The sequence below is a fragment of the Sus scrofa genome, chromosome 15 (genome assembly GCF_054392235.1).
Source record: "Sus scrofa isolate SSC_HxYL_T2T_F1_AM1 chromosome 15, Sscrofa_HxYL_maternal_Yorkshire_Landrace_v2.0, whole genome shotgun sequence".
Lineage (NCBI taxonomy): Eukaryota > Metazoa > Chordata > Mammalia > Artiodactyla > Suidae > Sus > Sus scrofa.
The window spans coordinates 80,269,623-80,295,133 of record NC_139397.1 but is presented as its reverse complement, the minus strand read 5'-3'; the positions used below and the strand labels follow the sequence as shown (position 1 = coordinate 80,295,133).

Below are 25,511 nucleotides of genomic sequence, written 5' to 3'. Positions count from 1 at the left end.
TAATCTGAGGCAAAGGTTTCTGCCTTATGTTCTGACTTGTCTTTTACCTGCAAGAGGAGCAACTCTGTAACAACCCTGTTCTCATACTTAGCTTCAGACAATAAGTAGCTGTCTGCTCAGCCTCCATGGGATTTTTGCTCTCACTGCCTGTGAAAACATGTGGATCATTTGGGAACATTTACTCTCTATCAGCTAAATGAACCACTATCATTTCCATGAAGATTTCACAGATTGTTGAGGCAGGGCACCACCAGAAATCCCATCTTTTTGTTTTACCTACAAATGTCTCTTTTCTATTAAGAAGAGAACCACTGCTTCCTTAAACCTTTGCTAGTTTCTTAAACCTTTGCTAGTTTCCTTAAACCTTTGCTAGTTTCTTCACTAGTTCTAAGTGCTGGCTTCCTTTACAGAGAAATTTTACAGACATGATTTTAATTACTTCATCTAAATCATGCGCAAACCAAAAGAAGATGAATAACCAAGCAGTTGATGGCAGAGCTAGAATGGAATACAGACAGTTGGTCAGTCACTGCACTATGCTGCTTTCATGTCCTATTCACAGGGAACAAACCCTACTGCACATCAAGCGGACATACGCTTGCCAGAAAGCATACAATCTGAGGGTGAAATCCCACTGGGAAGCATCTGGCTGAGGATGGGGAATCACAGGCACACTGTGAGAATCCATTCATGTCCACTGAGTCAGATGAAGGAAGCTGAAGATGGGCTCCACAGCCAAAAGTTACACTGAAATACCAAGCACCAGAGGAGAGACTGGGTATCAGGCCCTATGCTTCACAGTCTACACTTCAATTTCACTTATCCTATGAGAGAAGTACCATTATTACCCATCGCACAGATGAAGAAACACCTATAACTTAATGAAGCACATCTAGAGGGAAGTGAATACAGTTCCAATATGACCAAGACTGGGGCAGATGGAGACTTGCATTTATGAGGACCATGAACAACTTTTTAGTCAAAACTGGAGACTCACAAGTCCCTAGGGTGGATAACTTATTCTCCAAGTCTTTTCCAAAAGTGAGTTCAATCTGACTAGGCCTATCCTATTAAAGAAATTAAATCAACCATTAATTCCTTTCCTAAACAGAACCAAGCACAGATAGGTTCACTGATAAATTCTACTAAACATTTAAGGAAGAAGTTATATCAATTTGCTACAATTTCTTTCAGAGGATAGAAGCAGAAGGAGTTCTTCCTAACCCCTTCTATGAAGCCAGCATTACTCTAATACCAAAACCAGACAAGGACATTATAAGAAACCTAAAGAACAATCTTTCTCATGAGCACAGATGCAAAAATCCTCAACAAAATACTGGCAAATTGAATCTAAGAATGTATAAAAAGAATTACACATTACAATCAAATGGGATTTATCTCAGGAATGCAAGGCTGGTTCAACAATAGGAAACCAATTAATGTAATCCATCACATTAATAGGCTAAAAAGAAAAGTCACATGGTCATTTCAATAGATGCAGAATATGTATCTGAAAAAATCTAACAACCATTCTTTTTTAAAAATATTTTTATTAAAGTATAGTTGATTTACAATGTTGTGCCTACTTTTGCTATCCGGCAAAGTGACCCAGTCATACATATATATGCATTCCCTTTCTTATATTATCTTCCATCATGGTCTATCCCAAGAGATTAGATATAGTTGCCTGTGTCATACAGGAAGACCTCATTGCTTATCCATTCTAAATGTATCAGTTTGCATCTATTAACCCCAAAGCTCCATCCCTCTCCCTCTCCCCACCCCCTTGATAAGCACAAGTCTGTTCCCTACGTCTGCAAGTCTGTTTCTGTTTTGTAGATAGGTTCCTTTGTGCCATATTTTAGTTTCCACATGTAAGTGATATCATATGGCATTTGTCTTTCTCCTTCTGACTTATTTCACTTAATTTGATAATCTCTAGTTGCAACCTCGTTGCTATGAATGGCATCACTTCATGTTTTTCTAGCCCTCATTCTTTTTTTTATATTAATTAACCTACTTATAAATAAATATTAGCTCCTACCAGATTCTAGAAACTTTGAGAATCCCAAAATGGAGACAACCTAATCTCTGCCATACAGAGGTTCAAGGAACACATAACTATGGTGTATATATAGTATATGCATAACTACATACATACATAGGTATGTTAATGTCTAACAACTATTCTTGATACTCAGAAAACTAGAAACAGAGGGGAATTTCCTCAACTTGATAAAGAGTATCTATAAAAACTCTAAGCTAATACCATATTTAATGGTGGAAACAAAAAGCTTTCCCGCCGAGATCAGGAACAAGGCAAGGATGTTCCCTCTTTCCACTCCTTTTCAACATTGTACTAGAAGTCCTAGCTAATGCAATAAGGCAAGAAAAGGAAATAAAAGATATACAAGTTGAGAAGGAAGAAATTAAACTGTCTTTGTTCACAGATGACATGACCATGTATGTAGAAAATCTGAGAGAACTAACCAAAAAACTCCAGGAACAAGGGGTTATAGCAAGGGTCTAAGATACAAGGTTAATGCACATAAGTCAATTTTCTAGATGCCAGCAATGAACAAGTGGTATCTGATATTAAAAACAGATACCATTCACATTAGCATCCCCCAAAATGAAATGCTTAGGTATAAATAACAAAATAGATATAAAATATATGTGACAAAAACTGCAAAATGCAGAAGGAAGAAATTAAAGAACTAATAAAATGGTCCATGTTCATGGATGAGAAGATTCAATGCTGTCAAGATGTCAGTTGTTTCCAACTTGATTGATAGATTTAATATAATCTCAATCAAAATTTCAGCAAGCTGTTTTGTGGATATGACAAATTGATTCTAAAGTTTATATGGAGAGGCAAAAGACCCAGAACAGTCAATATAACATTTAAGGAGAAGAAGAAAGTTGGAGAACTGACACAACCAGACTTCAAGACTTACTGTAAAACTAAAGTAATCAAGACAGTGTGGCAATGGCAAAGAGACAACAGATCAATGGAATATGACAGAAAACCCAGAAACAGCCAAATGATCTCTTACTAAGAAGCAAAATCTTTTCAACAAATGGTGCTGGAATAACTGGACAACAACATGTTTAAAAAAATGAATCTAGAAACAAACTTCAGGCCCATCGCAACAATTAATTCAAAATGGATCACAGACCTTAAGCAAAACTATAAAACTTCCAGAAAGTAAAACAGGAGAAAATCTAGATGACCTTGGGTATGGCAAGGGCGTTTTATACAACACCAAAGGCATGATTCATGGGAGAAATCAGTGATAAGTGAACATCATTAAAACTAAAAACTTCTACTCGGAGAAAGAATGTTAAAGTCACAGACAAGGAAGAAACTTTTGCAAAAGATATATCTGGTAAAGGACTGTTATCCAAAATATACAAAGAACTCTTAAAATGCAACAATAGGAAAACAATTTGGTTTTTAAAATGGATCAGATCTTGACACCTCACCAGAGAAGCTATACAGATGCCAAATAAGCAAAGAAAAAGATGCTCCACAATGTATGTCATCAGGGAAATGCCAACTGAAACAACAGGACACTACCACAAACCTACTAGAAAGGCCAAAATCCAAAACACTGACAACACCAAATGCTAGCTAGCAAGGATGTGAAGCAACAGAAACTCTCACTCATTGCTTGTGGGAATGCAAAATGGCTTCAGAAGACAGTTCGTTTCCTACAAAAGTAAATACTCACATATGATCCAGCAGTTATCCTCTTTGGTATCTACCTAAAGGTGCTGAAAACTTACATCCACCACAAACCCTGCAAACAGATGTTTGTAGTAGCTTTACTCATAATTGCCACAACCTTGAAACAACCAAGATGTCCTTCAGTAGGTGAATAGATGAATAAACTGTGGCACATCCAGACAATGGAATATTATTCAGCACTAAAAAAGGATGACTATCAAGCCATAAAAAGACATAGAGGATTCTTAAATGCCTATTACTAATAGAAAAAGTCAATCTGAAAAGTATACAAACTATGTAATTTCAACAATATTACATCCTGGAAAAGATAAAATGGTGTAGACAGTAAAAAGATGAGCAGCTGCCAGGGATCCGAGGTAGGATGGGGAAGGAGAGAAGGATAATGAGGCAAAGTACAGAGGGTTTTTAGGGCAGTGAACATACTCTGTATGATAGCACAATGAGGGAACCCTATCATTGTACATTTGTTCAAACTCAGAGAATGTCTAACCCCATACTGTAAATTTTGGACTTTGGGTGATAAAGATGAGTCAATGCACAGCTATTGATCATAACAAGTATTCCTTCTGGTGGGAGATACTGACAATGAGGGAGACCATGAATGTGTGGGATAGGGGTAAACAGAAAATTTCTGTACCTTCCATTTAATTTTGCAGTGAACCTACAAGTGCTCTTAAATAAATTTTATTTTTTTAAGAAGTTCTATGTAGGAAAATAATAAAAATAAAAATAAATTTAAGGAGAGAGGATTAATATGGCAGAATATAAGGACAGGAGCTCAACTTCTCTCCTAAAAACAACAAAATTCACAACTAAAGGCTGAGCAATCTCCACCCAAATGGACTGGAAACCTTCAAAAAGATAACCTACTCCAGAAGAAAAAGAGGAGGCCACATCAAGAAGTAGGAGGAGTGATTTCATGATATAAACAACCCCATACCTCCAGGGTAGGAAGCTCCACAGACTGAAAACTAACTGGTTCACAGAGACTCACCTACAGGAGTGAGAGCTCTGAGCCCCACATCAAACCCTCATGTGCGGGAATCTGGCACTGGGGGAAAGAGCCCCTGGAGCATGTGGCATTGAAGGCCAGTGGGGCTTGTGCACAGGAGCTCCACGGGACTGGGGGAAATGGAGACCCCATTCTTAAAAGGTGCACACGGACTTTCACGTGCACTGGGTCCCAGGGCAGAGGGAGGTCTCCATAGGAATCTGGATCAAACCTCACTGCAGTTCTTGGAAGACATCCTGGGAAAACAGGGGTGAATGTGACTTGTTGTGAGGGAAGGACAACGAAAGCAAAGCTCTCGGGAATATTCAACAGTGTGCCTTTCTCTGGAGGTGGACATTTTTGGAAAATCTGGCCCCACCCATCAGTGCTGAGAAGCCCCAGGACAAACAACAATCCAGATGGGATCACAGCCCCACCCATCAGTAAACAGGCTACCTAAAGACCCCTCAGGCACACAGCTGCCTCTAATCCCATCCAGAGACTAAGCCCCACCCACCAGAGGGATAGGAATCAGTTCCACCTACCAGTGGGCAGGCTTCAGTCCCTCCCATCAGGAAGCCTACAGCAAGCTCCCATACCCACTTCAGCCACAAGGGGGGCAGACACCAGAAGGAAGAGAGGCTACAACCCTATTCTCTGTAAAAAGGTCACCACACCAAAAACTTATAAAAATGAAAAGTCAGAGAACTATAACTCAGATGAGGGAGAAAGGAAAAATTCCAGAAAAGTGGCTAAGTGATCAGGAGGTGCTCAGCCTCCAGGAAAAAGACTTTAGACTGTTGGTGCTGCAGATGATGCAAGACACTGGAAATAAACTGAAGGCAAAGAAGGATAACTTACAGGAAACACTGAGCAAAGAGATCCAAGATATAAAACTTAAGCAAGAAGAGATGCAAAATGCAGTAACTGAAATAAAAAACTCATTAGAAGCAGCTAACAGCAGAATACAGGAGGCAGAAAAACGAATAAGTGAGGTGGAGGACAGATTTGTGGAAATCATGGATGCAGAACAGAAAAGAGAAAAAACACTGAAAAGAAATGGAGAGTCTCAGAGAACTCTGGGACAATGTTAAATGCACCAACATATGTATTATAGGGGTGCCAGAAGGAGAAGAGAGAGAGAAGGGGACAGAAAAAAATATTCCAAGAGATAATAGCCGAAAACTTCCCTCACATGGGAAAGGAACCACTCACTCAAATCCAGGAAGCCCAATGAGTACCATATAAAATAAACCCAAGGAGGAGCACCCCGAGACACATATTAATCAAACTAACCAAAATTAAAGACAAAGAGAAAAATCTTGAAAGCAGCTAGGGAAAAGAAACAAGTAACATACAAGGGAACCCCAATAAGGTTATTGGCAGATTTCTCAGCAGAAACTCTGCAGGCCAGAAGGGAGTGGCATGATATACTTAACATGATGAAAGGAAAAAACCTCCAACCAAGATGACTTTAACAGCAAGGCTCTCATTCAGATTTAAAGGCGAAATCAAAACCTTCACAGAGACGCAAAAGCTGAGAAAATTCAGCAACACTAAACCAGCCTTACAACAAATATTAAAGGAACTTCTCTAGGCAGAAAAGAAAAGGCCACAACTGGAAACAAAAATACCACAAATGACAAGGCTCACCAGTAAAGGTATATATACAGTAAAGATACGAAATCATCCATGCACAATTATACCACCAAAATCAGAAATCGTGAGAAGAGGAGGGTACAAATGCAGGACACTGAAGATGAACTTGCAATTAAGAGAACAACTTAAAACAATCTCATATACATATAGACTCATATCAAAACTTCAGAATAACCTGCAAACCAAAAATCTACAATGATACACAAACAAGGAATCTCTGGAGAAGAAATATATCTCATAGTAAATAAGTGCATAGTCCACTATGAAGGGAGTCATTTGACATCATTCTTGGAATGCTGAAGTCTTCTTAGATCTGATTCTGATTTCCTCTCCATCAAAGAATTTATGATAATTATAATTAAATAATGCAACTGTAAAATTAAATAATACAGTTCTACAATTGTATTATTAATAACTATTTCTCTTCATGGTACAATGTAAGGTCTATAATGTCTTGTTTATCACATCACCTAGAATGGTGTAATGCCTAAATTGAAGAATCAATAAGATGTAACAAATTGTGAGGACATATTTATATAGCTACATTGTTTTTTAACCAATTTATGCATTTTATATTTTACTTATTTCCAGAGGGTGTATTATTTTTGTTATTCTTACCAGTTATTATTTTTATTATGCTATATAAAATATTTAATGGCATATAAGGCTTTCTTCTTAATAAATTTTAGTTGCATAATATAACAATTTTAATATAATGCTAATTTTTAAAGAAAAATTGAAATGTAATAGATAATACTAAATAGTAAAGATGAAAGCCATACAAAATGGGATAAAGTATAGAATAAATTTCCTATTTGTCTCAGCATATTTTTCATTCCACTTTTCCAGAGGGAGTCACTTAATCTGTTTCTTAAGATCCATGATATAATAATCTGTGTGAATGTAATTGCGTTTAAATATATATATTTTACTCTGTAAAAAAAATAAAAATAAAATTTCAAAAAGAAAATAAATAAATAAATTTAAGAAGGTAAGCTCATTAACTGCCACTTAGGACCATTGACCAAGAAAGGAACATTTGGTTGGTGACAGAGCTGACAAGAAAATCACATATCTTTGGAAGATTTTCCTAAATTTTATTTCTCAGAACGCTTGCACAAAGAAGGGTTCCATCTGTAACTGTTAGCTAGTGACTCTACATAAGTCCCCAGAGGTAACCCTTACTAATTTTAACACTATAGGCCCAAATAATGAAGATTTTTCCCCAGAGTCCCAGTTTTCCTTTCATAGGACATTCTAGCTCTTATTGACCTCTCGTCTAGAGATCACCATTCTATGTTCACTTTCACCTCCCAGCTCTGGGCTTTGCACACCTCCCCAGCCTGGGACACAGCTCCACCAACCCATCCACAGTCTTGCTTCACGACATATTTGAGGATTCAGGTTGGAACATCAACCCTCCTTTCCCATCACTTTCCACCTCACACTAACATTCATTAATGTTAGGATTCAGGCACAGCTTCCATGGGCTTCTGTGACTTCTGTGTTTCTCTGTGAATCAGTTATGATCAAAAAGAAGAGATTCCCACCACGACTGCCCCTGCCTCCATCTATTTTCCTGAAGTAAAACCCCTCATTTCTGAGCATGGCACTGTGTCTGTTCTAGCCGCCATCTGACACCACCGCAGGATACAGCTGACACTGCTGTAAAGTGTGACTGGATAAAACCTCCAGTCATCATTAACTGCAGGTGGCGGGAAACACGCAGCAAAAATACCAGAAGCCTGAGAAAAAGTGACAAGAGCATAGAAAAGGAGCGATGAGAAGGCTGCTGACAACCCAACTTAAAACATACTCCTCTTTGCTCATCCCTGATGAGAGCAAAGTCCGGAGAGAGGCAGGACCCTAATTAAGCATTAGTTTTCTCTAGATATGGGGAAAGGTATGTGCCCAGCTTCACGAATGTACCATGACACTGAAATTGCTTATGAGTCCATTAGTATTTTCAACCCATCACATGGAGCTGATGAAGAGGGATGACTAAAATCCTACTCATTTTAATAAGGGCATACCTGTGCCCCACCACCAGGGAAATGGTCTGAGGAAGTGATTAGAACCTGTTTCCAAGGCTTCTGGGCGGAAACAAAGACAAGATCCAAACAAAGACAAGGACCTCATGGAATCAGGGCAGAGAAACGCTGTTAAAAAGGCTGTGCAGGCAGAGGAGGAAGCACAGTACTACAAGTGTTGGAACAAGTTTTTTTCTAACACAGGGGAAAGGAGAGACATAAAGGAAGGCTGGATGAAGAGATGCAAACTACATCTGAGGTCAACTCAGATGGAGAAAGTTTTGACTTTGGACACAGGGAGGAGAATGAGCGAAGGGGAAAGTGGCACAGAAGGGCTGGTTTGGGCAGAGCAGTGGCTTGGTTAGTGGAAGAAAGCACTGTCTTGTCAATAAATGATGCTGGAACAATTGGATATCTACATGTGAAAGAATGAAGATGATCCCTACCTCACATCATTCACCAAAAAAAATGCACTCAAAAAGAACCCTAGACCTAAATTTAAGAGTTAAAACTATCGGAGGTCCTATCGTGGCTCAGCAGTTAACGAACCCAACTAACATCCATGAGGACGCGGGTTCGATCCCTGGCCTCACTCAGTGGGTTAAGGATCCGGCATTGCCGTGAGCTGTGGTGTAGGTCACAGATGTAGCTCGGATCCCATCTGTGACTTACACAGATGGCTGTGGCATTGGCTGGCGGCTACAGCTCCAAAGAGACCCCTAGCCTGGGAACCTCCATATGCCTCAGGTGCAGCCCTAAAAAGACCAAAAAAAAAAAAAAAAAAAGTTAAAACTATAAAACTCTTAGGAGGAAACATCAATCTTTGTGACCCTGGATCAGGTAATAGTTTCTTGGATATGACATCAAAAGGACAGTGGCAAAATAATAATAAATAAATTGGTCTACATCAAAATTTGAAACTTCTGTGCTTAAAACAATCAAGAATGTGAAAAAGAATGCACAAAATAGAAGGAAATATTTGCATATTTTATAACTTGTATCTAAAATATACAAAGAATGCTTACAATTTAATAATAAAACTATATTGAGATACCAATTCACAAACACTACAATGGCTATGATCCAAAAAATTGATCATAAGTATTAACAAAGACTTGGAAGCCTCACACTCTGCAGCTGAGAATCCAAAATGGTGCAGTTGGAAAATGATTTGGCAGTACTTCAAAAGGTTAAGTGTGGAGTTATCATATTAATCCAGCAATTCTACTCTTTGGTAAGCACCCCAGCAGAAATGAAAAGATAAAGCCACACAAAAATTCATACACAAGTGTTCACAGCAGCATTATTCATAACAGTCTAAAAGTGTAAATAACTCACATGTCCATAAACTGAAGTGAACGGATTAAAAAATGTGGTATATTACATACAGACACACACACACACACGAAAGGAGCTAGTCACAAAAGACCATATATCATATGTTTCTATTTCTACGAAATGTCCCAAACAGGCAAATCCACAGAGAAAGAAAACAGACTAGTGTTGGCTTAGGGCTGAGGGTTGAGGAGAGGCCAGGAGGGAAGAATGTCAAGTAATTGCTAATGTAAGTGGATTTTTTTTTAAGGGAGATAAAAATGTTCTAAAATTAGACTGTGGTAATAACTGTACAACGCTGTGAAAATGCTAAAAAAACAATGAAGTGCAAACTTTAAATTGAAGATTATACGATACATAAAATATCCCAATAAAGCTGTTTTTTAAAAAAATGCAATGGGATAAATCATAATGGAAAAATATGTAAATTTGAGAAAAAGAACTTCTGTGAGTCATAAGACACTATAAACCTAATTAAATGGAAAAGCATAAACTGAGAAAAGTATTGCATAACATATACGACAGAGGGCCTTAAGACAAACAAGAAAGCTGCGACAGTTCAGTACGAACTATGTACTGCCCAGGTAGAACAGAAGACAAACACCATAAGATAAATACAAATGGCCAGTAAGTATATAATAATCCATTCATGACATTAAAACATTAATCAAAAAAAATTTCATGTAGTAATCTCCCTTTTATAGTCTAGCCAATGAAAGTATCAGAGATGCCTCTAAGTATTAACATACAAGAATGTTCCTCCCCCTCTCTACTTAGTGGTAAACTGATCATCTTACATGTACAATGCTGGGGAGTGGGCAGATACGTCACTGCTGCGTATTTACTACAGAAGCAGGGCAGAAAAGACATTCAACCAAGTGTCAGAAGAGATTGTCTTTCTAAGAGGGAGGGGGGAGGAGCAAGATTTACTCTGTCTTTATTTTGTACACTTTGTAATGAAGTTTGTAACAAAGTTTCTTTCTGAAATTAAGGAAATAAAGATAACAAATATCCATGTATCCACCTTCACTGAAAAGGAATTTTATGAGATAATCACATATTCTTTGTCAGTGTTTCTTGAACCTTGCTATATATTGGAATCACCTGGGAAGATTTTTTTAAAATCCCAATGCCGGAAGTTCCCATTGCAGCTCAGCGGTAATAAGCCTGACTAATATCCATGAGGATGTGGGTTTGATCCCTGGCCTTGTTCAGTGAGTTAAGGATCCAGCGTTGCCATGAGATGTGGTGTAGGTTGCAGACGCCGCTTGGATCCTGAGTTGCTGTGGCTGTGGTATAGGCCGGCAGCTGTAGCTCTGATTCAACCTCTAGCCAGGGAACTTCCACATACTGTAGGTGCAAGCCTAAAAAGCAAAAAAATAAAAATAAAATAAAATAAAATCCCAGTGCAGAGACCATACCTCATAGGCATTAAGTCAGAATCTCTGGGCATCAGTGCATGGTACAGCCAAATTGTGTGTGGGTGAACCAGGCCTCACAGGCAGGAGAATAAACAGCACTCAAAGGTTCACGGTGGAACAAACCCAATGCACACAGGTCTGTGTGTGAGCACAGAACAACCAAGTGTGTGTCCTGGTCAAAGCTGCAGGAAGCAGTAAGGCACAGGTGGCTGCCTGCTCCTTGCAGGAGGCGATCCTATAACAAGTCTGCAGGGAAAAACAAAAAGAATGTCGTCCAGTTCACCATAGCAGAAGGAACTATCCTTGCTGAAGGTCAGAGCCCCGACTGATGTTCTGCTCATCAGTGGACCTGACCACTCACCAGTGACAGCAAGGCTTAGAACTAGCTGGTTCTACAAGTAGACGTGCACTGGGATTCTGCTTCCAGGGTTTTCCTCTACTTCCCTGGAAGGAAGCCTCCAGATACATGTGTGCACAACCTTAAGTCTACAGCCTCCCCCACGCTTGCAACCAGAACACACTGCCACGTCATTTACAGCTCATATGTCAACAATGCACAGACAACAATGCAGAGTGGCAGAGGAGAACATGCTGGAGGGGTGGGGTGGCTGGACTTAGGCCAGCCTCCACCAATAACTTGCATACTGGGGCAAGCTCTGTTATGATGAGTCTCTGCTTCCCTATCTGCCCAGCGGCTCGGCTAGCTGTGCTCGAGAGGTCTTGCCAACCCTAACCTGTCTGGGATCCTCCATGACCCGCATACAGAAGAGACTGCAGCTGTAGCTAAAACTAGAAGCCAGCTGAGTGTTGTTCTGATCGTGAACTTGACCTGACTCAGCTGTGATAATTCCCCTGCTGCAGTTACAAGGAAAGAAAGAAAACGGAAATTGAGAAGCGCAGACAGAAGGGAAGTTCAAAAGAAGAGGGTTATGGAATGACTTCTCAGTCTCCTCTTGCAAATTCTCACTGGTCCACAGCCAGGCCTGATAAAGCAGCAACTGTCATTGTCCATTCAAGACCATTCCCAAAAGATGTTAACTTCAAAAGGAAGCTGCTCAAAGAACATTGGAGAAAGTACAAAAAAACAACACAGATTTACTTAAGGTGACCGGGCAGTATGTATCAAGAATCTTTAGGACTGCCCTGCGAGCCTAGCAGTTAAGGATCTGGTGTTGTCACTGCTGTGTTGTGGGTTTGATCCCTGGCTCAGGAACTTCTGCATGCTGCAGGTGTGGCCAAAACAAAGAATATTTTAAAATGCAGTGATTTAGCTCAATACTTACATTTCTGGGAAACTGTCACTCTTGAGAGATCAGATATGTGTAAAAATTACTGAACAAAAATATTCAAATTGGGAGCTCTGGAGACTGGGTGCACAATAGTGTGTGTACTTAACTGAACTGTACACTTAAAAATGGTTAAGATGGGAGTTCCCGTCGTGGCGCAGTGGTTAACGAATCCGACTAGGAACCATGAGGTTGAGGGTTTGGTCCCTGCCCTTGCTCAGTGGGTTAACGATCCGGCGTTGCCGTGAGCTGTGGTGTAGGTTGCAGACGCGGCTTGGATCCCGTGTTGCTGTGGCTCTGGCGTAGGCTGGTGGCTACAGCTCCGACTCAACCCCTAGCCTGGGAACCTCCATATGCCGCGGGAGCGGCCCAAGAAATAGCAACAACAACAACAACAAAAGGCAAAAGACAAAAAAAAAAAAAAAAAAAAAAGGTTAAGATGGCAAATTTTGCTGTGTTTTATCACAAGCAAAATTAAAAATTCATAGGCATTTAATAGCAAAAACAAAACAGCTTGGTTTGTACTACAATTTAAAAAAAACTAAAAATAGTTATAAATAAAACAGTCAGAAGTTAAAAATCAATTATGGAATACTGAAACAATGGACATTAAATATCAAGTTCCTCAAGCAAACTGGAACTTGCTCATGATATAATATTCAGTGAAAAATGGCAGACCACATGTGTGGTCTCAGGTTTAGGAGGAATAGATTTAAAAAAAAACAAAACTAGAAAATCAAAACACTAAGAGTAGTACTGTCTCTGTGTCAGGATTTCCACATTTTCTACAAGAAACATCCCTAGCGGGGGAAGGGAAAGAGGGCCTTGGTGACATTAACTCATGGTCTAAGAATCAAAGGGCAGAATGACTTTCACTTTACAGCCCATCAGCTTTGAGGTTTTTCCCTTAAAGAAACAGCCGGAGGGGTTTTCAAAACCACTACATCAGCTCTATCAACGGAGACACAACTGGAAACAGCAGAGGTACAAATACAGTAGTTCCCTCTGTGTTTCAAGACCCCTGGTGCATGCCTGAAACCACCGATAGTACTGAACTCTCTACGTACTATGTTTTTTCCTATACATACATACCTATGATAAAGTTTAATTTATAACCTAGGTGTAGTAAGAGATTAACAACAATAACTAATAATAAAATAGAATGGGTCTCTCTCTCAAAGTATCTTTCTGCACAAATTTAATGTCTTTTCCATCTTAACTAAGCATTTCTCACACATCCTGGCCATAACTTTTGTTGTCTGAAGTATGTCAGGAAAGCTAGCACAAATTTATTCTTCCTTCTTCACAATTTCATGGATAGAAGAGTTGTTCTTACTGTAGGTCTTAGCTACCTCGGCACACAATTTTTTTTTCTTTATTTTTTGGCTGCCTGGTGGCATATGGAGTTCCCAGGACAGAGATCAGATCTGAGGCACAGCTGCAACCTAAGCTTAAGCCACTGTGCTGGGCCAGGGATCAAACCTGTGTCCCAGTACTCCCAAGATGCTACCCTGATCCCACTGCACCACAGTGGGAACTCCTTTTTTTATTTTTATTTTTTTCCCTTATTAAGTCAAGAAATTCACCTTTTCACTTAAAGGAAGCACTTTACGGCTTCTCTTTGGCATATCTAAATTGCCATCATCACTCCTCTTAAGAGCTTTGGGCCCATTATTAAGTAAAATAAGGGTTACTTAAACACAAACACTGCAATACCAGGCAGTGGATCTGATAACCGAGAGGGCTACTCAGTGACTAAGGGGTGGGACACGCTGGACAAAGAGATGATTCACATCCAGGGCAGGACAGAGAGAGATTTTATCTCGCTACTCAGAGTGGCGCATGTTTTAAAACTTATAAATTGTTTACTTCTAGAGTTTTCCATTTAATATTTTTGGACACCAATTGAGTGCAAAAAGAGAAACCACAAATAAGGCAGAAACGACTATAACCAGCACTACCCATCTCCCCATACAAATGAGGATGAGAAAAAGAGTATCAAAATGGACAGAACATTGTAAATCAACTATAATAAAAATAAATAAATAAAAAGAAAAGCAGTATCACCCACTTTTCACCATCTGCTGTTTTACCCCATTCACAGTATTTTAAAAGGTTGATCCCTGCCCCTTTTTGATTGTTTCATAATGGGCCCAAAGAGATCTGGGAAATGTAATCCAAATATAAAGTAACAAATGATATTACTAATAAACAAACCACAGGAAATGAGCTTTGCTCTTCTCTGGAAGATAAAAGGATGCATTACAAATATTAATGAATTCTTAATCCAAAAAGGTTTGTAACAGCCACAGAACTACTTTAATGGATACTGGTCCTTGTTTTTATTACCAGAAAATTTAGTTTTCATTTAGAAAACAAAAAAAATTGAAACAGTTCTCAGGAAACAATCTTCCGACCAGCCGTGAAAAAAATATAAATAAGGAGGAGCAAGGTGGTAGGAGAGCAAATAAAAATAACTAGCAATGTAAGTAGACTCAATCATGTAAAATGCAGGGTCACACTATTGCAAGGTTAATGGCATTTTCTCTGTCTCGGTTTCAATGGCCCAAGATCTAACCACCAGTTATATTAGTACACAAACTTTCATTCTTAACACAGGCTATGTTGACTGCCCGTTACAGGAGTTTACAGAGTATTTGACCTTTGCTTGAATAATAGTTTTAGTCCAACAGTTTCTTGATCAATTAGTGAAGACTTTCTATCCAAACAGGTAAAATAGGTTTGGTTTTTGGTGGTGTTTTTTGTTTTTGTTTTCTTTTTAAGTGACTTCTTAAAAGAAAGAGAAAGGGGTCTAATCTTACAAATGAGAACAGAAGTCATTGAGGTAATTTCAGAGCGGGGTCTGCCTGCTCCTGAAGCACACTCTTGGTGGGATGGGGGTGGTCCCATAGCAATGAGCTCTGCTCACACACCAAATTTACTGTATCATTAGCAACAACAGCGCCAGCTTTTTTTAAAAAATAGATGGCTATTTTTAAATCCAGTGCACATTCACAACCACATGTCAACTATTTTTACAGGCAGGTAGAACATTAGGGCTCTGGATACTTTTCCAACAATATGGTTTAAACAGAAATCTCTGTGTGTTAAACACTGTGGGAAAAAAAAACATTGTTTATTGTCTGATGTATTCTGAGTCACTGCATTTTTAAGCAAGCATCTCTACCCTCGACTTTCCTTTTCGAATTAAAATTACCAAGGTAATGAAACCAAATTACTACTCTGAGACACTAATTTGCAGTACAAATTTGGGCAATTCACAAACACTGCTCTGCTAGAGCAGAATCTGCTTAGTGTATTTAATTATCATTTAGACCAAAAGCATCTAATATGGAGAATATTTCCTTCAATCCATTGAAAGATTGAATGTTGCAAAACTAACTACTCCCTTCTGTTTGTAAGGCCTTGCAAAAAGTTCAGCAGAAATAAATTTATTCCTGTGGAGAAAAACAAACTTTGGGATATTTTCTCAAAAACACTGGAGACAAGGCCTTGTTAGGATTTCTCTGCAGATGTGCCTTCAGCCTCAATGAGACCCTTTTGGCAAGCCACACTGCCCAGGCTGCCATGCCATTAATTGCTACCTAATGTCCCAATAAAATCCCACGAAATAAACAACAGTAACTGTGAAGTGATGAATGTGTTAACTAACCTTGTGGTAATCATACTGTAATATTATAATACATATATATAATCATATTGTAATATTATAACATATATAATCATATTGTAATATTATATCTCAAATCACTACATTGTAGATCTTAAACTTACAGTGTTATATATCAGTTATATCTCAATAAAGCTGGGGAAAAAATATAAAGATTAAAGTCCCACTAACACTGATTTTGTTATTAATAATAAAATTATATCTAAAGTGCAGTATTCCTCAGAGTTTCTCAGGTTCTGGCCAATCCCAGGGCCCAAGCAGCATCAATTCCTTTGCAGCAGCACAGACTACAGGAGGGAAAAATTCTCTTCTCTGTTTTATATAGATGAGGGATACTTGGAGAAGACACCTATCCTCAACCATGAGACAGAGTAAGCACAAAACGGACACTAATTCAGAGGAAAAGGACAAATCAAAGTCAAATGCTGTGCACGATTTGTAAAAAGGAGAGTAATTCCAGTGAGGTAAATGGTAAAAGAGGCAGTGTGGGAACTGGGATTTGAAAGAAGAGAAGGAATCTGACAGAGATATAATAGCAGTGGGGGGAGGGCAAAGAGAAGGAAGAAAGGACATTCCAGGAATTTCCCCAAGTACTGATAAACAGGTCAGATTCCTTGGCACAGGAAATCACTTCATACCAAAAAGGTTTCCAAGTTCCAGCTAATGACTGGATTGTAAACAATGCTGTCCAAAGAAAGTTCTAGAACAATAAAGGAGTTTGGACACTCACCAATTCATAGCACCAAGCCTTAAAGTTTACCCTCTTAATTTCACCCTCACATAAACTGCAAATATCCACCAAACGAGTCAGAAATAATGCACATAACATCTCAAGTAATACATATATTTAGGAAATTAGAAAAAGAGATACCAATTTCACAGCCTCAGGGCATATTTTAGACCAATCCCAAAATGTTTACATGTAAATGTGAAGAATTCTTACACTAGCATGTGATGAACAAGGCCCCAATTTATCTTGCCCTCGGTAAACAAACACTCAGAAAACCTAAAAGAAGATCAAAGAATTTTCATGATTTCAGGTATCAGCATTTTGGAAAGGCTCTCCTTACATCTGATTAAGGTTAAATAATGTTATGGTTTTTACTGGTCAAGTTAAGTTCAAAAGTTAGTAATAATAAGAGAAGCCAAGATACTTCATACAAGTAATCTGTAAATCCCTTGCCCTACCCCTTTACAAGTTCGAATTTTCACCAACTATTGGATTTTATAGCTGTTCAAATGCTGGATGATGTCATGAAAGCAAGCACATTGGTAAGTAACACTGGGTAGTAACAAAAAGACTGCTATTGGATTACACTTGCCCAAATCTGTAACCTTTAAACACACCACAGTGAGTTTAGACTACAGCATTTCCCTAATTTGTGAAGAAGAAAACAACAAAACTGGTGGTTAACACTAATATTGATCACAAGATCTTGAGTCTTTGTAAAAAGTCTAGCCCAGGCAATCAAAATAATTTGATTATTATTAGTTCTTTAGGTCAAACTAAAGAAATCAATCTATTCAATTTTTTTTTTTAATGGCCCGCAGCATATGGAAGTTCCCAGGCCAGGGATCGAATCTCAGCTGCGGTTGTTACCCTACGCCACAGCTGTGCCAATACCAGATCTTTAACCCACTTCACCAGGCTGGGGGTTGAACCTGCACTGCCCTGGAGACAATGACAGATCCTTAACTCACTGTACCACAGTGGGAACTCCTCACATCATAATTTTTTTAAAAAAAGATTCCTTTCTTCTAAAAGTTGCCATAATAAAGAAAAATCCTTCTCCCAGAAGATTTCTTATAAGCACAAGTTTTGCATAATTCCAATACCCGGATTACTTATATAACCAAGAAGCTAGTTTGGACGCTGTTTCATTGCTCATTTACCTGGGGATTTTTTGGTTGATCTTGACTGCACAGAGTGAGACTGTCGAGGCAGCAGAGGTGACGAAGGCAAAGACATGGAGACACCTTTAGCCAAGCTCACTCTGTAGGCATCCTCTGCCACGGGAAGGCTGCTCACAGAAAAGTCGCCACCATGGCCAGGGGGCAAAGCTGGAGGGGAAGTCTCTGGACCAAAGTCACCTCCTGGAGTGGAAAGAGCAAACCATAGGTTAGGCCATCCATAATAGCTGGATGCAAATTTAATTCCTAAGAACTACATTTTTAGAATTCCTATATGCATTCCCAACACATACATGTGCACTGAATTTTTTTAATGATTTTGTCTATGACCACAGTATGAGGAAGTTCCCAGGCCAGGCACTGAACCCATGCCACAGTAGTGACAATCCCGCATCCTTAACCACTAGGCTACCAGGGAACCCATAAAGGATTAAAAAAAAAAAAGAGAGAGAGAGAGAGATTCTTCTCTCATTCCATACTATACTCCCCATGGCACAGGGTCCACCCTCCTACAACTCAATGAGCCCAAACCCTTAGTCGTGAGACTAGAACAAGGTATCACTGGTTAAGCAGGTTCTCCTCAGTATTCAACCCCTTAGTGAACTTAAGAACAAAACTTACTATGAAATTAAGTATTCTAGGGTAGACATATTCAAAAAACAAACAAACCAAGGACTTAATTGCAGGGTAGAAAAGACACAAGGAAGGGAATATGTTGGCCAGGACCAGCACTTCCAGAAAAAAACCCAGCCAGTCTTCAAGTATTCAGATGATGTGCTTTCCACCTCACCCCCAGGCATGTACAAAGAAGCAACTAAGATGATGCAACAAGAGGTAAATCATTATCCTGATGATTTAAAAAGCATCTTCAGGAGATCCCGTCGTGGCTCAGTGGTTAACAAATCTGACTAGCATCCATGAGGATGCAGGTTCGATCCCTGGCCTTGCTCAGTGGCTTAAGGATCTGGCGTAGCCATGAGCTGTGGTGTAGGTCGCAGATGCAGCTCAGATCTGCTGTTGCTGTGACTGTGGTATAGGCCAGCAGCTACAGCTCCGATTCAACCCCTAACCTGGGAACCTCCATATGTCAAGGGTGTGGCCCCAAAATGCAAAAAAAAAAAAAAGCAAAAAACATCTTCAAGCTCTAAATGATACACAGCAGAACTGGAAAGATACAGAAAGTTTCCCACAAGCAAGCCTAACTCTCTGACAAGTTATCCAATTGGCCCTTACTACATCTTCCTGACTCCTAAAAATCAGGCCCCAGACGTGAACTTAAACCTATCTAGCCGGGTGGAAACTCCGTATTTACAGATCTTTGTGTACAGCACTCAAAATGGATGCAACCCAAACCACCAAATTCCCAACAAAGTCACTAGACTTGCTTTTCGTGTCAGGAGACATGGTAGAAAAGTTACCCCCTCCACAGACCAGGGGGTGGTGGGGGGCAGAGGGATGTTTAATAGAGGCAAAGAGGCTCATGCACAGCTTTCAATGGCAACTCAAAACCAGCAGAGCTGTAAACAGAAAAGCCGTGGGTTCTGTAAGGTGTAAGTTGGCACCATCCAGAAGGTAATTTCAGTCTCAGCTAGACCAGCTATGCTTGAAGGGGTTTTAATAAACTAGGGAAACTGAATACCTAAATGACTGGTATTTGAGAAACTACCAGAATTACTAGGAAAACTCTCACCAGAAATTTTCAAAAACAAGAACATTTGCAAACACCCAAGACGAGTAATGCTGTGTCCACGAGGGAGGTAAGCAGGCAGGATTTCACGGAGATCCTCACCTCGAAGTCCAAATGAACTGCCACGTCTCCACTGTGGTCTTCCTACAACTGCTTACAACTGGCTCTCTAAGATACCAGCAACAAATTCCGGGACCCAGGAACTAGTCTTTCAAGCTACAGACAAGCCTAAAATTCACTCAAAAGCCACCTCGTTGGCTTTGTAAGCTAAAGCAGGAAGCTTCCTAGCTTCCTCTCCTCAACTCTGGCAATGAAATAGATCTAGGTGGGAGGCACAGGGGTCCAACATTATGCCAATTCCCACTGGGAATGAAAAGCCACCATGAGACTTGTGACAGTTTGAAGGGACAGTTGTTTTCTCTGGTCTACCATGTGGTTCTCATGACCCATCCCCACTACCACTTCCGTCTCGCCTTAGGAAAACAAGCAGGTACTGTGCCTACAAGAACGATGCCTGGTGACCTGATTTCTGGATGTTTGGCAAGAACCCCTAGGAGACAGACAAGAACTCAGAAAGCACTGAGGCCCAGGGCCCTGGGGAGTCACACATAGAATGTGGGGAGGCCCTGAAGACGCGACACTGGTAGTCCGTGCAATTTGAACAGTTACCCTCTCCTGTAGCTGCGCATACTGCCTAAAGCACCAACCCGAGTACTCAGATGGCTATGGGATGGCCTGACAGGAGCAGCACTGTGACAAGGCATGGTCTTTTCCTATTCACACACAAGTGTTTCTCACTGAAAACAAACAAACCAACCCCAGACTTCAGGTCCCTTCATCTGGATGAAGAGGCAAGATCAGGGAGAAAATCATCTACTATGACAACACCAGAAATAAAACAGTAAAGGTCATTACTGAGAAAGGGTTTATTTTCTTAAATACTTTAGAATTCTTCAATGTGATACAGGAGAAATTGGGGACTGAGAGGTAAAAAAGAATTAAAGAGTTTCCTAATTACAAATCTGCCCATAAACTTTGTTTATAACAAGAAAAGCAAATATTTTCACTAACTGCAAGTGTGGTGGGGATGAGTTTCCAAAGAAAGCTATAACCATGAGACCTTCAGCCTTTGGAGCAGCTGTGCTCCAGCACTTTGATTTTATGTGGTCTGCAATAAAATCGACTTAGGAGATGGGGTTTGAGGTGGAAGGGTTTCTATTTCAAGTTTACTTTGACATCACACTGTAACATCAGTCCCAAAAAAGCTGTTTTGTTGGTTTGTTTTTCAGATGCAATTAAAGATTCCTAACTTCCGGCTTCTTTTATTAGAAAGGCACAAATCAGGGAAGGAAGCTTTACGTAGGAACAGGCGGCACAAAGAACGGGGCCATCCAGTGGCTTAGAAAGCTGGAGATGGCACTTCAGAGTCTGGTGCTTTAACTGTGTCAGGCAAAGGGGTTCAGGTCAAAGTCAGTCCAAGTGTCACAAGGATGTTGATGCCAGGGGGCAGAAAGCAAATTCCTCTGAGGGGCATCCAGAAGGAATATACAACACTGGCCCTGGGGAACATGACACCAGAAATGTCCAGTTGCTTTAACATTCCTCAGCAGATGCTTAAAGAGATTTAAGAGGAATTAAAAACATTTCACTAAAACCATCAGTATGGCCGACATATCTCTTTTAACCTTAAATGTTTTTCTTTAAATTGACCTATTTTATTCTCCACCTCAATTAAGTGATGGGAAGCATACTTCCATCTCCCTCCCTGTTGCTGCGGCAAAAATACCCCAGCCAGGTAGAATGATGCATCCTCTCCAGGGCAGGAAAACTGTACTGTCAACACTGACAACTTACCAGGCCTCCTCCAGCTCCCCTGGCAGGTGTCCCTTATTTATTCACCATGGACACTCACATGCACCCCAGCTCGCTTCTAATCTCAGAGAGTATCTGGTCTAGTCACAAGGATCTGCAGACAAGAAGCTAGGGCATGCGGTTTACCCGTGAGCAGCAGAGGCCATAGCTAGAGCCCCTAAGTCCCCCAAACTGGCTGAATGCATGCTCTAAACATGCTCACTATTCTATATATTTAAGACCTTAACTTTGCCAAAAAAAAAAAAAAAAAAAAAAAAAAGGACATACCCAAAACAGACAGACATGTTTTTAAATGAGTTCAACCTATAAGCAGTCAGCATATTTTCACTATAGAAGTTTAGGCTTTGCAGGTCAGGGATGGTCTCTGTCATTCATACATAGATGTATATACATGCATGTACACACACACACACACATCTTTTATTTTAAAATCATCCATTCTTTGCATTTCAAAAAGACCAAAAAGGGTAGGAGAGTATAAGGTTCTTCCTGTTTGTAATAAACATAAGTAAATACTTATATATATATGGAATAAATAAAAGTAAATATACATACGTATATTACATGAGAAAAAAACTGTAAGTCCAAGCCACAGTTTGCAAAAATAATGGAATTTTCAAAAGGGATAAAGCCATCCAATATGGCTTTTTAAACTGGCAGAAATGGCTTCTGATAATAGTTCTTTATTTTAATTTTTTTTCCACTATTACAGACTGTGAAAAGGGATTTAAACTCATAATGGAAGAAAATGTGAATCTGGGAGACGATGAATGTTTAAAGGCGGCTATGCAGAATGGCAATGTCCAGCATTACAGATTAAAGTACATGGAGTGCAGGATTAGAGAAGGCTTAAAAAAAAAAAAAAAAAAAAGAGGGCAACAAAGCCAGGGAGATGAAAGTAAAAGCACATTTCAGAAAGAGTAGACCTGAGAAAGGCAAGGGTGAGCTTAGACATTCAGGTAAATAGGTCTGCAGATGCAGGAAATAAGATTTCCATTTATTGAGCCACTGAAGTGGCGAGGTGGAGGAGAGGGAATGGAAGCTTAGAATAGAAAGAGAAAAGATGCTCTGTTTATCCAGTTCCAGAAAACGGGACTTGTGCAATACATTTAACTAGGGCATTAAATGTGTTAGGGCATCTTTTGTGCAGTGCCTGCCTGGGAGTGCACTAATGTTTCTTAAACATATTTTCTATCATAACGCTTTACGACCATATAACTCACATATATTTACAGAAACCTAGAAAATTGGAAAAGGTTTCCTCCCACAAGATCCAGTATCATTTTTGGAGACTTCAAAAGGCTCTTTCTGTAACTGAAAGCACTTTAAACCATTCTGCATCTTACAGGATCTCCCCCAAGTATCCAGCCAAAGCTGACTGTTAATGTGCATTTTCAAAAAGAAAGATTAATGTATCCAAGAAAGCAATTTTCCAAAACATTATTCACACAGTCATGACTAATTCTCAAACAATACTGCTAAGAGGCAACACAGCAGCTAACCCCAAAGTACAGAAAAACCTGGCCAATGGGACAAGTTCGCCCTTTTGTCTTCAAAATTCCGAGTAGGCTCTAAAGAGAGATCAGTAAATACCATCCTCACAATTTTACTCTTAATACTCGAGGGTTAGAGAACCAAATGCACTTTATCCCAAAACAGATGATGAGTAAACAGACTGGCATTTCCTCTCTAATTGTCCAAGTTTTCCCATTAAGGCACGTCACCAGGCAGGAGTTTCTGAGCTTGAAGAATATGTATGCGACCTCAGAAACACTCCCACTCCCAAGCTCCGAAGAGATGCACTTTAGCATAGCAAACGCTCTTTTAGATGAACATGGGTCAGGACGGGCACTTTCTATTATCACAATTACCTACCCGAGGAGGTGCTATTATGCAGTCCCTCCATCACTGTGGAAACTGAGGCACGGAAAGCACCAAGAATCTCACCCAAGGATGCTGGCAAATGGCAGAGTCTGAACCCAGGGAGTCCGATCTTGGGCCCATTCTTTCGCCCGAGAAAAAAGGCTACTGAGACGGGCCTTTCCACATTGTGTCGTTTATATACTTAACAGGGAAAACCAAATATAGTCTATGTAGGTCTACACGCATACTGGGCCATCATGAGAAGAAACCTGCTCCCTCGTGTATTTTCACTTTTTGTGCTGGCTGCTTAGTTAGCTCCACAGCACTCCTGGAACACCTCAATTGGGAGGCGCCCAGGCCCAGTGATCATTAATTGTCTTTTGATCACACCTTATGCTGTCGGCATACAAGCGAAGTGGATCCGAGGTGGATGTTTAGTCGTCAAGCACCCTAAATAGTTCCTTCTCATTTCCGCATGTGCTGTAAATTCATTACCGCTTGCAGCCTCTGGGCCTGCTGTCTCTTCCCTGGGGTGGAGATGCTGAATGTCATTCCTGCCACAGGGGACACAGAATCCTGCCACACTGCCTGGCCAAGTGACGAAAGAAGTGGGTGGGGCAGCTGTGGTCCAAAGCAACTTGAGGGTCTGGTGTTCATCTTAAGCTTGCATGGAATTCCTTATTCTACATCTCCTTATTGGGATCAACTCATTCCCCAGGGGTCCCATCCAACACTCCACACTCAGATTATGAGATCCACCAGCCCCACAGCATCTGCACAGGATTGGAGCCACAGCTCCAGCCCTGCAAAGACAGGAGCCCAGCCCTTCTCTTCCCAGGAAGGGGGAGGTTGTCACAAATGGTCTGGAGTACAGCATAGTTAAAGCTCACAAGGTGACTCTCCCATACAGCAGGGACTGAGGACCACCGAAGACTGTGAGACAATAAGGAAGAGGTCAAAAAGACCTAAAACGGAGTTCCCGTTGTGGCGCAGTGGTTAACGAATCCAACTAGGAACCATGAGGTTGCGGGTTCGATCCCTGCCCTTGCTCAGTGGGTCAAGGTTCCGGCGTTGCTGTGAGCTGTGGTGTAGGTCACAGACGCGGCTCGGATCCTGCGTTGCTGTGGCTCTGGCGTAGGCTGGCAGCTACAGCTCCGATTCGACCTCTAGCCCGGGAACCTCCATATGCCGCAGGAGCGGCCCAAGAAATGGCAAAAAGACAAAAAAAAAAAAAAAAAAAAAAGACCTAAAACATTTGTGTTCCTATTACAAGGCAAAGGGGGCAGGGATGAAAAAGAAATGAAACTTGAGGGCATATTCAACCATGTAGATGATTAAAATAAAAGTTCCCATTGGAGTTCCCATCATGGCGCAGTGGAAATGAATCCAACTAGGAATCGTGAGGTGGCAGGTTCGATCCCTAACCTCACTCAATGGGTAAAGGACCTGGCGTTGCCATGAGCTGTGCTGTAGGTCGCAAATGTGGCTTGGCTCTGGCGTTGCTGTGGCTCTGGCGTAGGCTGGCAGCTGTAGCTCCCTTTCAACCCCTAGCCTGGGAACCTCCATATGCCATGGATGTGGCCCTAAAAAGATCAAAAAAAGACCAAAAAAAAAAAAAAAAAAGTTCCCATTACTCACAATGTGCATTCCTTGTGTATGTAGATATCCACATACACATGCGTGCACACACTGTGTGTTTACATATAATGTACACATGCACACTTGAACATGAATGGAGGTCACCCGGGAACCGGAAGCAGTGGTTGCCTCCGAAAACAGGAACTGACCAAGTGCGAGCATAGATGCAAGGTAGACACACTTTTAAATGGTTTATTTTTTTATCTACATATGTTTCCTATAATTTTTTTTTTCCTAGGGCTGTGCCTGCGGCATATGGAAGTTCCCAGGCTAGGGGTCGAATCAGAGCTGCAGCCACAGCAATGCGGGTTCTGAGCCGCATCTGTGACCTACACCACAGCTGACGGCAACACCAGATCCTTAATCCACTGAAGGA

The 25,511-nt window shown here is 40.4% G+C and overlaps 2 protein-coding genes and 1 long non-coding RNA gene across 31 annotated transcripts in view; all 3 read right to left on the bottom strand.

The window, feature by feature from the left end:
* LOC146395936 (uncharacterized) overlaps window positions 1–25,511 on the bottom strand; it is a 1,175,949-nt gene that overhangs the window by 510,510 nt on the left and 639,928 nt on the right. The window lies entirely within an intron of this gene.
* Window positions 1–25,511, bottom strand: part of DAPL1 (death associated protein like 1) — a 933,549-nt gene that overhangs the window by 684,186 nt on the left and 223,852 nt on the right. The gene's annotated exons all lie outside the window — the stretch shown is intronic.
* TANC1 (tetratricopeptide repeat, ankyrin repeat and coiled-coil containing 1) overlaps window positions 1–25,511 on the bottom strand; it is a 246,037-nt gene that overhangs the window by 120,549 nt on the left and 99,977 nt on the right. For all 29 annotated transcript variants that reach the window (XM_085001112.1, XM_021074760.2, XM_085001117.1 and 26 more), the window contains one exon: window positions 18,058–18,258. In XM_085001112.1, the coding sequence (XP_084857238.1) occupies window positions 18,058–18,133 (76 nt within the window). In that variant the 5' untranslated portion in view covers window positions 18,134–18,258. The remainder of the gene's footprint in view (window positions 1–18,057; window positions 18,259–25,511) is intronic.